Consider the following 13,435-nt stretch of genomic DNA (forward strand, 5'->3'; position numbering starts at 1 on the left):
ATGGCATTAGAGGCTAATCATTTTTCCCGCATTAGCTACACCAAAAATTATGACTATTAATTTTCGCTGCACTTCAATGGCTATAGCTTTTAAAGTTGCTTTACACATAAATTTTATCTCCTATGAAAAATGTTCTTTAAAATGCACGTTTTTTTAGAAAGTTATTGTTACAACACGATAACACCGAAATCAAATTACCTGATATTCAAAATATTAATCACTATTGTAATAGCAAGAAAGATGATGCTAGAGAATAATGATGAAAACCATATTTATTTTTTTTATCATACATGAAATTCATTCGGATTTAATTTCAGCAAATCTTTAATTTTTTTTTCTATTGGTGGTTGCTTCTTGCTAAGGATCCAGAATAATTTATTGTTCCTATACTGTAAATGTAATCGAACTCATCGATGTTTGCAGATTGTGCATTAATTTGTGTGTATGCTCGGATGATAATATATAATGTCATTATCAGCTAAATTTGATTAACAAATATTTTGAACAGTGACCTGTCTGGGTACTCAACAATTTCTCGAATTTGTACGTCCATATAATACTTTGATGTAGAGGATATAGATAAACATGGTTTCCCTAAATTTTTTAAAAAGATTGCATTTTGTAAGAAAGTAAATATGTAGGATAAATAATTTTTTTGGAAATAATAGAAGAAAATTGCATCTATATGTGTTAATGATCATGCTAACAAAAATGATTATAACTAAATTTTTTCTTCTTATAAATAATATTTTTATTAAAATCCTCAGTCAATTTGCCCCAAAGTGTGACTGATAACTTTTGCATAAGTTTAGTCAAACTATATGTTTTGAAATATTACGGTAGTGCAAAGTAAGAGCAAATTAGCAAAAAACATGTTTTAGATCTTATCTTGTTAAACCTAATCAACAAACGATATAAATTAATCCTTCTTTATTGTTGTCCAAGTAGGTCGCTTGGCTCCATACACCCCCGAAGGAAGATAGACTTAAAGTTAGCAATCTATTTGGCAATCCTTATTGTGATCGGACTATGAGCCATTATAAGGTTTGAGAGTCTAATGATCATAGAGAATAATATACCTCTCTCTCTCTCTCTCTCTCTCTCTCTCTCACACACACACACACACACACACCCCCCTTCCCTACCCTTCAGTATAGGGCTCTAGTTTGAAAGTGGCTTACGCACATCAAGTTTCTCGTGTAATTAATTCATCATTGATCTCGAAGATGTCATCATACCTCTGAGGACACCTTGGAGCTTTAAGCTATAGTCGAGCCACCTTTATCGTTCCTCTCCATTGCTTCCCCATTTCCAACCTTGGAATTGAGCCTTTTAGGATCAAATTTGGTAAATAACAACATCTTAGGCCTTGTTGAATCTTAGTTACCAAGCTTAATGAGGTTATATTAGAGTTATATTTTTTAAGACAACGAAAAAAGGAAAAAAATTGAGAAAATGGTTTTGAGCTCATCATTTGGGCCTATTTTCATGCCAATTTGGTACCAAATGGATGGCATTGCTCGGTGCTTGTTAGCTGGACTAGCAGTAGTTATCCAAGCCCTAGTTCTTCCTCTTTCTTCCAACATCTCTTCTCTTTTCTTTTCTCTTCTCCAAAATCCATTCTTTCCTTTTTCTTCCTCACTATGGAAAAATGTTAAGCACTATTGGCACCCATCAACACATCTTCATCAGAAGCGTATGAAGACCGGATTGTTGAGTCGATGGCATCAATATTCAGTAACATGGCGGCCATGGGCATGTGATGGTCATAAAGATGGCTTTAAGCATTGACCAAAACAAGGGTGTTCATGCAAAACAAGAGAGATTTGAAGGATGCATGTATACAAATAATGGTTTTCAAAAAAATAAAATATGTAACAAATCATATTTACAAAATATATATATATATATATATTTAAGTGTTAAAAATGGGAATAGAATTTTAATTTGGTTTAGATCCGGGTTTGGATCTATCATCCCTATAACTTGAGTATGGATGCCGACCTCAGCCTGGCCCGTGACCCGTAACTTTGTTGGAAAGCATCCCTGAAACTATGAGGGCTCCCCTGGTTTTTATCATTACTTTAAGTCTCGTGCCGTCGCGGATTATGCCAAGAAACCATTCTACTTCTTTTAAACCAGGGAACCCCCGGACCTTCGATCCCCTTTAACCGAGAAGAATCTCCTGAGATCGATCCATGGAGGCAGAGCAAGCCAAGGTCTTCTCTCCCCTTCTTCATCTCTCTCGAATCAATCGTTCTTTCTTGAACCTTGAGATCGATCTATTTGTTTTCTAGATTCTACTTCGACGTTTTTCTGAGTTTGGCTTTGAAATCACGCGTTCTTCACTTGTATTTATGAGTTATAGGGTAGAGAAACGAGCTACGGTTGTGCTGCTGCTAAAATCTAGAAGAATCGACAGATTGATGGGAATCTTTAGGGTATTTTTGCTTACTTTCTGGATAGACATTATTTGATTTTAACTTAGTTTCTGGCTGAGATATTCATGTTAGAAGGAAGGTGGGCTGAGCAATCAAATTGAGCCCATAGTCTGCTGCTGCTGCTAGTTTATGATAACAAATAACCCCTGCATAGAGAACTTGATGATATCTTGGTGGATGCAAGCAAGGATCTCTGTTCATTTTCTTGGTGGCATGTTTGGCCCCGTCCAGTTTTTCTTGCCCAGTCAATAAAATCATTTTTTTTACTTCCATATACATTTGAGCCTCCACGTGACTCAGAAGTTTTAAACCGTGTGTTGCTCTTAGGAGTGTTAATTTGATAATTCTCAAATGCAAACAGGGCATCTTATGTCACTTTTAACTTTCATTGGTAAACCTCTGTCAGATTTGCATTTATATTTTGAATGTTTATTGTGATGTCTGTGCATTGGTGTAATTACTCATGGTTCCTTGATTCTTTGAGAATATCTAATGATTGTAACTTCCTATTGGATTGCTTTCAGGCCAAACTTTTGGCTGTGGCAGAAGAACTTGGTCATGAGATACGCATATTCACAAACTCAGCAAATTCTGCAGCATCGAAAGAAATATCTGCTTCTTCAAGTGGTATCTACCTTTTTTAGTATCATATTCAAACCTTGTATAGTGTTTGTTCCAGTTTTTCCCCAGATAGAGTCATATCTGATTTGAAAGAATCAAAACTATCTTGTGCATTTTGGAGCCGGTGAATTGTTTTTGCATCATGTCTGTGGGAATATGTTTTCAACTGTTTTTCATTTTATTATAAGGGATATCATATTATTAACAATTTTAAGAATTGCACCTTTACATTGTGTGCATGATATTAACTGTTGATTGTCTGTGCAGAGGAACCGGACCATTTCTATGATCTTACTCCTGAAGATTATTATCGAATCATGTCAGACAGAATACGAGGTAATGTTGACACTGAAAGGTTACTTTGGCTGTAATTTGGCGCTAGATTTCTACTCTAAGCAGTAGTTTTGAAGTTTTCATAATCTACTGAATTTGGCTTGTCTTTATGGATTAGAACATGATGCTACAATCCATAAATTTTTCTTAGGACTCTTTAGCACTATCTCTGTACTGCTTGCATATTGGAAATCAATTTTGTTTTTGCTCATTTAGTTCTACCATCTTCAATATATGGTGTTCATGGTAAAAAAAACTTTGAACAGCCCAATCCCAAATTCTAAAGACCCGTAAAATGCGGGAAGCAGAGGCAGCAGCCCGCAGGGCAAGGATCACTAAGGTACTTGTCCATACAAGGACTTGTAAAAGATGAGTATCCCAATTATGTTTCTTCTTTCTTTCTTTGTCAATTAACACTAGCTTATACTGCCTAACTTTTGTCATATTTTCCTGAAATTTATATTGCTTCTCCAGCTCATTTCTGCATGTGCCTTTTGTTTCCCAGGATTTTGTATCTTTTAAAACATAAATACACCCTTATTAATAAAAAGGGCTAGCTTTATAAATGGCATCCTCGTCAACATAATCATGCACTGGAAATCGAGACTTTGTATTCAAGATGATTTCAGATGTTTAGCCCTTGAATAATGAGTCTTGTTAAGAAAAGTGGTGGTGGACTGAAGTATTCGATATGGAATATCAAGTTTATATAACAACTTTAATTGCTCGGTATGAGGATGAAAATGAACAAAGGGACCTTTGGAGCCAATGCCAGGTGAATATTTTTAGTGAAGTTGCTCAATCCTACTTATTGGAGAAGTGAAACAGATGACTGATTTAATAGAACATAACAACAAAAGGAGAATGAATTTTAAGAATACGATCACAGAACAGTTGTGAACTCTGAGGAAGATTCATTTGAATCAAAAGTCTTGAATATGTCTTATATTTATGAAGCTACTTATTTTCTATCTTCATACTCATTGTAGATTGTCAGAAACATAATTTGAGATGGAGAACAATTAAAGAGGAAGTGTTTTGAATGGAAGATCAATGTCTTTAGCATCAATAGATACCGCAACAATCACCCCCACTCTACAGGCCTTCGGGACTTCTGAATGATTTTGAAGCATGGAGCAAAGCTATCTAAATCAATTACTAGGTTTGCATACAGCCTTCGTATGCCTCATGTGAACTTGAAATTTGTTGCAATTCATATAAAAATGCATCAGAATCGAGTTTTGCTATTTCTAGATGGCAGTAACAAACAACTCTCTGTAGATTAATTTTATGAGATGGGGATTATTGAAATAAGTGACATCACTAGGGCTAATATGTTTGTTCCACTTGATAATGATGGAGGCGTATAAATTGTGCTTTTTAGAAATTTTTTTACAAGAAAAGTTTTCCACTATTTGTACGTGTATCTTTTCTATATATCCTCTCAAAAATGCTTATTTGCATGTTTGTTGCTTGAAAACTCGAAATTCCATTTATATCACAAAATGATGAAAAACATGCAAATCTGCACTTCTAGTTAACTTGTGTGCAGTTCTACTTAACTTCGATGCAATGATGGTTCGAAACTTAATGGTAAGTGGCTATTTGACTATTTTACCCTTCAATAATTAGAGAGTTTTTCCCCCACTTATGAAGTCTATATAGGCTATAAGAAAATATGATGCCGCCTTTGGCCCCCGCTTTACTTGCAGACTCCACTGTGACATTTTCAACATTAGCAGCCTTCAATTGACACTTGCAACATTGGGGGCCTCCTTTGTGTGATTGAGCTTGATTTTGACTTGGCTGGCTACTCCGACTCCCTTTCTCCCTCAGTTCGGGCCCTCTCTTTTGTTGAGCCCCTCAACCAACAACTGCCTTGCCGACCTTGCACCCCCAACCATTCCCTACCGGTCTCGCCCATGTCTCCATCATTATCCTCTCTCACGATGCCTCCTCCAATGAGATCCCCATCCTTGCCCTTTGCCTCTGCCCTCAAGGAACTCTATAACAACTTCCTCTTCGACCTGAGCTCACCATGCTCGACAGCGCTCCTTGCTCTAGTGGTCGGAGCTCCAATTGAACAACCTCACTAGCAAGATCTTAGGTCTAGGACCCTTCCGAAATCTCTACTTCTTCAGTGCTAGTGATGAGAACCTCTCTGATGGGCTCTTGGTTGAAAAATTGCCAGCATAAATGGTGAAGATCTTGCTAGAGCAATCATTTGGAGGGCAATGTCTTGGTGGTGGTGGTGGTGGTGGTGCTCCAGGAGATGGATCTTAGCCACAAGGCACTGTGGGGTCAGTGATGAGGTCTGCATTTGAGCACACCTGTTGATGGAGCAGCTAAGCCTAGCCTACAATTGATTCGAGTTGGTTCAACATCTAGGGGATAGCAGTCTGGAAAGCTAGCTCTTCGTGCTGGACTGACCACAACCAGTTTGGTTAAATAGTTTTTTCCCCACTTATCTAGTGATGTGGATTGTATAGAAGTCATTTTGCACCAACAATTATGTTTTAGACCATGTTAATTAACTAAATAGATCATATGCTAATAGCAAGGCAGATTTGCAAATTTGGATCATTTGGCATATTTCCTTCTAGATGGTGGACTTGGTTTGCCAATGTGTAATTTATGATTTTTCAAATTAATTTTCTTTCTATTTATGTTTGTGTAGGCTGTAATTAGGGTTCGCTTCCCTGATAATTACATTCTTGAGGCAAAGTTTCAACCATCGGAGAAAATTGAAAGCTTGATGCATCTTCTCATGAAAGTTGTTGCTCGACCAGACCTCCCATTCTATTTATGTAAGCACTATCTGATTTAGTTACATAGATAAACAAATGTAAAACAATTTGTCATTGTATGAGGACATATTCAATGTCAGTATATTTTTTTTCCTCATTCGTGAATAATCACTAAAATTTTCTTTATGATATTTTAATACTCTTTCATATTGAAGTGAAATTCATTTGTATTTATAAAATTTTAGGTTATTAGCCTTGAAATAGATACTGAACTTTGCAAGTATATCATGTAATAAGATTTTTTCATATTTGTCCACTGAAAAAAATAAAGGAACTAAAACCCTTAATTTGAAACGAAGCCTGGATGGTGGGCCATATGGCTGTTTTTTTGCCTCTTTCTCAAAAATTAATGCCGAGTTATTCTTTATAATATACTGAATCCTCCTCATGAACTTTTGTTACTTTTGATTATTAGTTGATGACTTACTAAAGATTGTTGAGCAATATCAATACGAGCATCAATGTGAAGTTAGTCTAGTAGGTTTACCTGAATCTTTTTCATTTTCCTTTTAAACATGCAGACTCATTCACTTGCTTTTTGTAAGATACATTTTCTAGTTCCTCTGAAACATTTTTAGTCATTCACCTAAAATGTAAATTCTCAGGTTCTATGTTCTTGTCTTTGACAACTATTACGAAGAGCTAGATACATGAATAACTAATATAAAGAAAAATCTTTTTCTTTTTATCAACTTTCATACCCACTACCACCAACTTCTTAATGTAGCTGCTTATCCTCCTTCCATTTATCATGTTAAATAAAGAACTAATTGTCTTATGTACATTTTTTAGCATATCATCTTAGATCTTTGTTTTCACAAAAAAAATATTTTTTCCCCTCCACAATTAGCTATACTTTCTTTATAATCCTTTTCCATCTTCTCCTTTTCTGTACTCTTTACCTGCTCATTGTTCAAATCAATTTGGTTGACAGCCACCAAAATTTTAGAAAGGCTGTTGATTTATAACTGTTAGTTGGCCGGGCTCAGAGGAGGTTATCCCTAATGCATGAATAGCTTGAACCGGCCAAGACAAGCCCATTACCATACTGGTATGTTGAACCAATCCCCATACCAAGCGCACTGATTCTGTACCAAGCTAGTACTGGTATAAGGTCTGGTACCAAGATTGCTAGCCTTGTTAACAACTTTATCAAAACTTGAAGATAGATAGTGATGTACTTTTAAATGATTGTCTCTGAGTTGTCATGCTATATTTGTGGTTCAACTATGATTTAAATTATGCATTTTATGTTTGAAAAATTATTGATTGTAATGGATGTCTGCATGAATAACTTGGAATCAGAGAAATCTGATCATTTTTATCTTCTAGTTGGGTTATGCTTACATGTTCACATAGATAATTAAATGACTATTCATGTCTATGCATGCATAAAATCACTGTATTTGTCTCTCTGCAGATACCACTCCTCCAAAGGAGCGAATCAAAGACACTTCAAAGGATTTCTATTCAGCCGGCTTTGCTCCTGGAGCTATAGTTTACTTTTCTTATGACCTGCCAAAAGGTTTACTCTTTTTACTTAAATGGTGAATCAATTATCAACAGTCCATTATGTTTTAGTGCAACCAATTTTGTCAAACTTTGTTGCATAAGTGGTTTACTATTTACATATATGAGACTAGGCTTTGGGTGTAGCAGGTGTAGCTGGGTGGCCTCAGACTGGTCTGTGAGCACCTGAACCCCTGCCACAGTTCGGGAAGCTGCTTAGCTTATAGCCTTGCACTATGATGTACTTGTGATAATGTGTAGTGTATTGTTCAAGGAACTTTGGTCATATTAGAATAGTATGTGGTTTGTGTGTGCAAATAAGCTCCTTTTCTTCATATGTTATATTCAATGTCTTGTTTTATAGTCAAAAAATATAGGTTCAAGTTAGTCAAATCTTCTATAAGTATATCCTTGTAAAGAATAAACTCGCTCTCTCTCTTTCAATAATCGGAAACTCTTATTGTTTCAAGCATTTAACTCTAGTAGCTATTTGCATTACCTACCTCTATGTTTGTCACTTTATTCCGAAATTCCAAGATAAAAGGGCGGCCTAGTGCACAAGGCTCTTGCCATTGTGGGGTCTGGAGAGGGTCAAATTTATGCAGCCTTACCTCTGCATATAGAGAGGCTATTTCTGTGTTTCAAACTCGGGACTTCCAGGTTACAATGGAGCAACCTTACCATTACACTAGGGCTTACCCTTATTCCCGAATTCCTAAGATAGCATCAAAATCTGATAATCATGCAAATTTTGTAGGTGATTTTAATTACCCATATGATCACACTTACCCATGTAATATATGCGTAGTTTCTTTGTCTTAGGCTTAACATTTAACTATAGAAAGTCCAAACCAGATGATGATAGCATTCGTTAATTCCTTAAAATCTGATAATCGTACAAATTTGTAGGTGATTGTAATTACCAGTTTGATCACACTTACCCATGTAAGATATATTTAGCTTCTTTGTCCGAAATAGGCTATTTAACATTTAACTATAAAAAGTCCAAACTAGATGATGTTTTGGGTTGTTGACTTGGCACCATGCTTCTTGTTCTACTAGCTTATCTGATTATAATTATAAAAAGCTTCATGTTGTTGCTGTTACTCTTAATTTTATTACCTCCAACTAAGATAAAAAGATCAATAAATTTGACCTATTATTACACTTCGTAGAGCATTTCTTTTAACTAGATATTCACATTTTTAAGTAATACCAGTTTTAATGGTAATTATGAAGTTAAGACAGGATCTTGCTGCCTTTTTATAATTTATTTCATATAGTACTTCCCATGAATCTTATGCATAGTCATCAAATGTTCATCAAATAATTTGCCATGTGTTGTTATGGCAGATAAAGAGTCTGATAGTGCAGTTGCAAAGACAGGGCCTTACCTTCGTGATGATATCTTGTCTTTGAATGGATTGGATTTTACTTCTGAAAAGGCGGATCCTGTCACTTCTGAACCAGAACCTCCAGCAGTGGGGACGTCCCCTGCTGTACCTGATCCTAAGCCACCTGAGAAGAAGCCGGCTAAACCAAAGTGGCTTAAATTGTGAAAGATTGAAAGGGTAAGTATCTGATCTCACCTTTTTCATTCATTATTTTAATGAAATGAGATTTGCCGTATTGGAGGGGAACCTATGGATTCGTTTCTCTCAGGAAAAAAAGATGCTGGTTGCTAAAGTCCATTAAGAGCATACTTTAAATTTTATTAAAGATGAAGACTTCATGAAAATGTGATTATTTTGTAGCAATTCATCCAAAGACGATGCACAAGACTGCTTCAATTATATGGAATTCAATTTGTGATCTACTGGATAGTGGCATCTCCACTGCTTGGTCTAGTTTGATTAGACGGAGACAATATTGAGCCTGGTGGCATGGATCTTAAATTACATTATTTAGGAATGATATTGGGGTTGGGCCTTAGAGCAATGTTAAGGTTGCTCCAATCTAATCTGGGTTTATGGGTTCGAAAAATGGAAACAGCCTCTTTGCACACCCATACCCTGCAATATTAGGAGTCTTGTGCGCTAGGGTGCCTTTTTTTTTTTTTAAGAAATGCGATGAATAAAAAGATGCATAGAGAAGAAAAGGAATCTGCCAATGTCTTAAATAGAAAAGGAAAAAACATATAATAGTCATATAATAGCAATAACATTAAGAGTGTCAATGAGGGAACAAGTTTCAGTAATTGTGGTGAGATTGCACTGGTGATATTATTTGTGGTGTTTCCAGGCAAGGGTTGGATTTCAGCCCTTGTTTTTTTCCACACATACTTCAGATCTACTACATTAAATGTTGTTGTGTATTGGGTTATGCCCACATTCAAGTAAAATATGTTTGACTGATCAATTAATAAAATTTAATAATATTCTGCTTCTTTTTTTCCCCTTTGCTAATTCTAGGGGGTATTCACCAACGGACTATTGGGTGTTTTGGAGCCTTATCTTGTCAGGGTAGTTTGATGGGATCCACCCATAAATTGAAATCATATCCCCTGTAGAGTTCCATATCAATCATCTAGGGATGCTTCCTGGCCCTTGTGATTAAGGATATCATTGAGACAACATTCTAGACTTCTAGAGAATGAAGTGGTGTAGAACTAATTTGTTGCTATGGTGAAGTATAATGAAGTCCTGATGAGGAGTGCAATAGTGATAAACTGACGGGTGTCTAGATTCCTGAAAGTGAGAAGAAAGGAGTGAGAAGTCGTGAAGATGTGCTGGAATTTGTATGAATGGTGTACCATTAATAAATAGGATAAAGCTTATTGTTTTTTTAAGTTATGGGTGACAATGAGATTGGAAATGTGTGGTCAAAATAGTTGGGAGCTAAGCATTTATACAAGCCTGTTTAGTGGAGATGTGGATGTTGGATGAGAGTGAACCTTTAAAGAAAACAAGGTCAGAAACTATTACATTGTAGGAAAGCAGGACTTTAATGCTATAATTAAAGCACTATGGATGCAAAGATTTTTATGGAGACTTTCCTTTTTTTCCATGGGGGCTGGGGCTGGGGGCGGGCAGTCGGGTTGTTGCAGAGTGAGTAGATGGAAGTTGTGAAAAAGATTTACAGTACTAGTTTCCATGGTGCTACACTGTAAGCAAGCTCACAAAGAATTTTTCATGGGATGTGCTTCACTCCAACATTATATCTTTGTTTTGTTTAATGTTGTATGGATGGAATGTGTAATTTAATTAGGTGTGTCAATGAGCTATATTGTAAACAATCCTTAGTTGAAATTTTCACAGTGTGCGTGCTTCACAATGATGTCATTGTAACCATTTCTTTGCTACTTTTTGGGGGTGTGTTTGTGCAGTGAGGTGATCCTGGATGTGACGAGGAATTGATTTAACTGTGACTGATGTAGAGTTGGTTCCAAAAGGTATGGTTAGTTAAACTTTGCATTCCTTGCATGAAGAAAATCATATGACACAGAAAATAATATAATGATTTTGTCTTGTTCTATAGGTAACAAAGAATTGGTACTTCAGGGCAATGTATATTAAGAGACGACAAAAATCAAGGTATATTACGAGTTTCCATCTAAATTCACCGTCATGGGTGGTGCTGCACTTAAACAAGTTCAGGAGGAACTTTCGCAGGGTGCTTGCTTCAGAATAATGTTACAACACGACTCATTTAATGTTGTATGGATGAACTGTAATTTTACGAGAAGATGTCTTAGGACTTAATCTGTTCCTAGTGGAAAATGCTTCTCCTTGTCATTTTGTTCCTATGCCGATATTATGCAAGCTAGATTCTCAAGGATACTGAATCTTTTAACATGTTTCACTAGTTATTGTGCTAAAAAATGTTCAAATGTTGAAAATAAAGCAAAAATATTTGAAATCCTGTCAGAGAATGAGAATAAGTGTGGATTATGTGCACATATTGGATCTCAGCATTTGAAAAGGATGATTTTTAAGGATTTTCATTGTTTATGCTATCTCCTTGTACCGTTGTTTTTTTTTTTTTCCTTTTCTTGATTTGTTTTTAAACCTTACATTCGGCTGTTTTTTCATGGCCCCTTGTTTGATATGAACTCTCCTTAAAAGCAAGCTGAATGCACTCATTGAAGACCAATCTCTTTATTGTCTCGTTGTTCGCAATTCTTTTACCTTGTTATAGGCAGTTCATAACTTGAATCTATTGAACATTTTCTGCAGTTTGATGTTTAGTTACCTTTAAATGATTCCTGATGGTTAGTCACCCAGCAAGCTTGTCGGGTCTATGTGATGCTGGCGTGTTGCGATTGAACTAATCTTTGTTTTACATCAATTCTACTACGTTGCATCAATCTGCCCCTGCACGCTGGCAGGAGGAACTTCTTGCATGGCAGATGCATTACTCAAATTAGAATGGCAGATGCATGCAACATGAAACATTAATGTTGCAGGTGGGCATTCACATTCATACTTAATTTACTTTGACTGACAGAAATGAACTATTCAAATTAAACTAAAATGGACAGGGACAAAATCATTTCCAATTGGTCTCAGCTTCACCCTCCACGATAACGTCGCAGGGAAGAGGCCATTGAAGTAGCTTGTTCTTGAGGTAGGCGATGAGGAGAACCTCGTCGGTCGGTCTGAACAAGTAGCCCGGCGGCAGCATTGTCGTCCCAGCAACCTTTCTTGGACTCCCAAGATTCTCAGACGAAGATCAGAGGATTGAGGAGCAAAAGATCGCACGAGAGTTTGAGCCAGAGAGGGAGAAGGATCAGGTGAGGAGGAACGACTGACGTCCCAAGTATATATAAGGCACGGAGAGGCAGTGATTGCCCCTCCAGAGATTCTTTCGCAAACTTGAACCCGCGCGCTAACGGTCACATTTTTGCTCGAAAAGGTTGTAATCACTGCCGGAATTGCTCCAGTGGAAGTCTTGGGGACTAGCTTATCTTTAGTAAACCGTTATGTTCCCTGGAAGTCTTGATTTGCCGTAATTCCTTATCCTTGTTGGATTCAACTTCCACGTTCTATATTTGGATTAAATTTGGCCTCGGAAGGCCAAATTTCACGTCGGTTTAGGTCTAGTTTGTTGCTATAAGAGCCCTACTGACTCTGAAGCTTAACCTGAGATTACATTAACCGCCATGCAACCAAAGTCAATATGTTACACCCTTAACCTGAGATTGCTTTGACCCTTTGTTTGCAAATCCTGATAGTTGGGACAAGGTTTAGTAATTATGATTTATGGGTTTTCATGTTTGGATTTGTAGAGTCATGAAAGTGGAGCACTCTGCTTGTATTGGTTGTGCAATCACTTGGGATTAAGCTGCAAAACAAAAATAATACTGTTGCTATTACTTACGTATGGATTGTTCTGCACTTTTACCCAGGGTGTGACCAGGGACTTCCATCTAATTCAGATGTTGATGCATCGACACAACCATCATGCATGCTCATCTGCAGCTTTGACTTTGTCCAATGAGTTGCATCTCCAATAGATCAAGCATCACCATTTGCAAAAAAATTAAAGATGTAGATGGCATCATACAGATGGCTATGTGATTCTAGTCATCATATAAAAACTGAATAGGAGGTGGCAATGCCATCCTGCTACAAAAAAAATTATTTTATGTTGATGGGCATATTTGAAAATTCGGCCATATTTCTATGTAGGATTATCTCCAACCAAATATAGTACTCTTTTTCGAAAGTAATTTTTCTACCAACCAGACATAGTAAAAATTATTTTTCTTTGCAATCATTTTTC

General features: G+C 36.5%; 1 protein-coding gene across 5 annotated transcripts; it reads left to right on the forward strand.

Annotated features, from left to right (window-relative positions):
* The first annotated feature begins 1,991 nt into the window (after positions 1 to 1,991).
* LOC148714093 (plant UBX domain-containing protein 1-like) lies at positions 1,992 to 11,572 on the forward strand. Of its 5 annotated transcripts, XR_016400298.1 has the most exons (10): positions 1,992 to 2,219; positions 2,369 to 2,441; positions 2,966 to 3,068; positions 3,330 to 3,398; positions 3,662 to 3,735; positions 6,073 to 6,202; positions 7,623 to 7,727; positions 9,065 to 9,282; positions 11,037 to 11,102; positions 11,189 to 11,572. XR_016400298.1 is itself a non-coding variant. In XM_089930158.1 (8 exons), the coding sequence occupies exons 1-7, from the start codon at positions 2,199 to 2,201 to the stop codon at positions 9,268 to 9,270; spliced, it is 708 nt and encodes a 235-aa protein (XP_089786284.1). In that variant the 5' UTR covers positions 1,993 to 2,198; the 3' UTR covers positions 9,271 to 9,282; positions 11,037 to 11,103. The 5 variants fall into 5 exon arrangements, 1 of the variants encoding a protein (XP_089786284.1); XR_016400300.1 differs by lacking the exon at positions 3,662 to 3,735; XR_016400297.1 differs by lacking the exon at positions 2,369 to 2,441 and having other exon boundaries at positions 1,993 to 2,219.
* The last annotated feature ends 1,863 nt before the right edge of the window (positions 11,573 to 13,435 follow it).

The sequence above is a fragment of the Phoenix dactylifera genome, chromosome 4 (genome assembly GCF_051530095.1).
Source record: "Phoenix dactylifera cultivar Ajwa chromosome 4, Ajwa_hap1_PhDact_Kaust_v1.1, whole genome shotgun sequence".
In the NCBI taxonomy this organism is placed as follows: domain Eukaryota; kingdom Viridiplantae; phylum Streptophyta; class Magnoliopsida; order Arecales; family Arecaceae; genus Phoenix; species Phoenix dactylifera.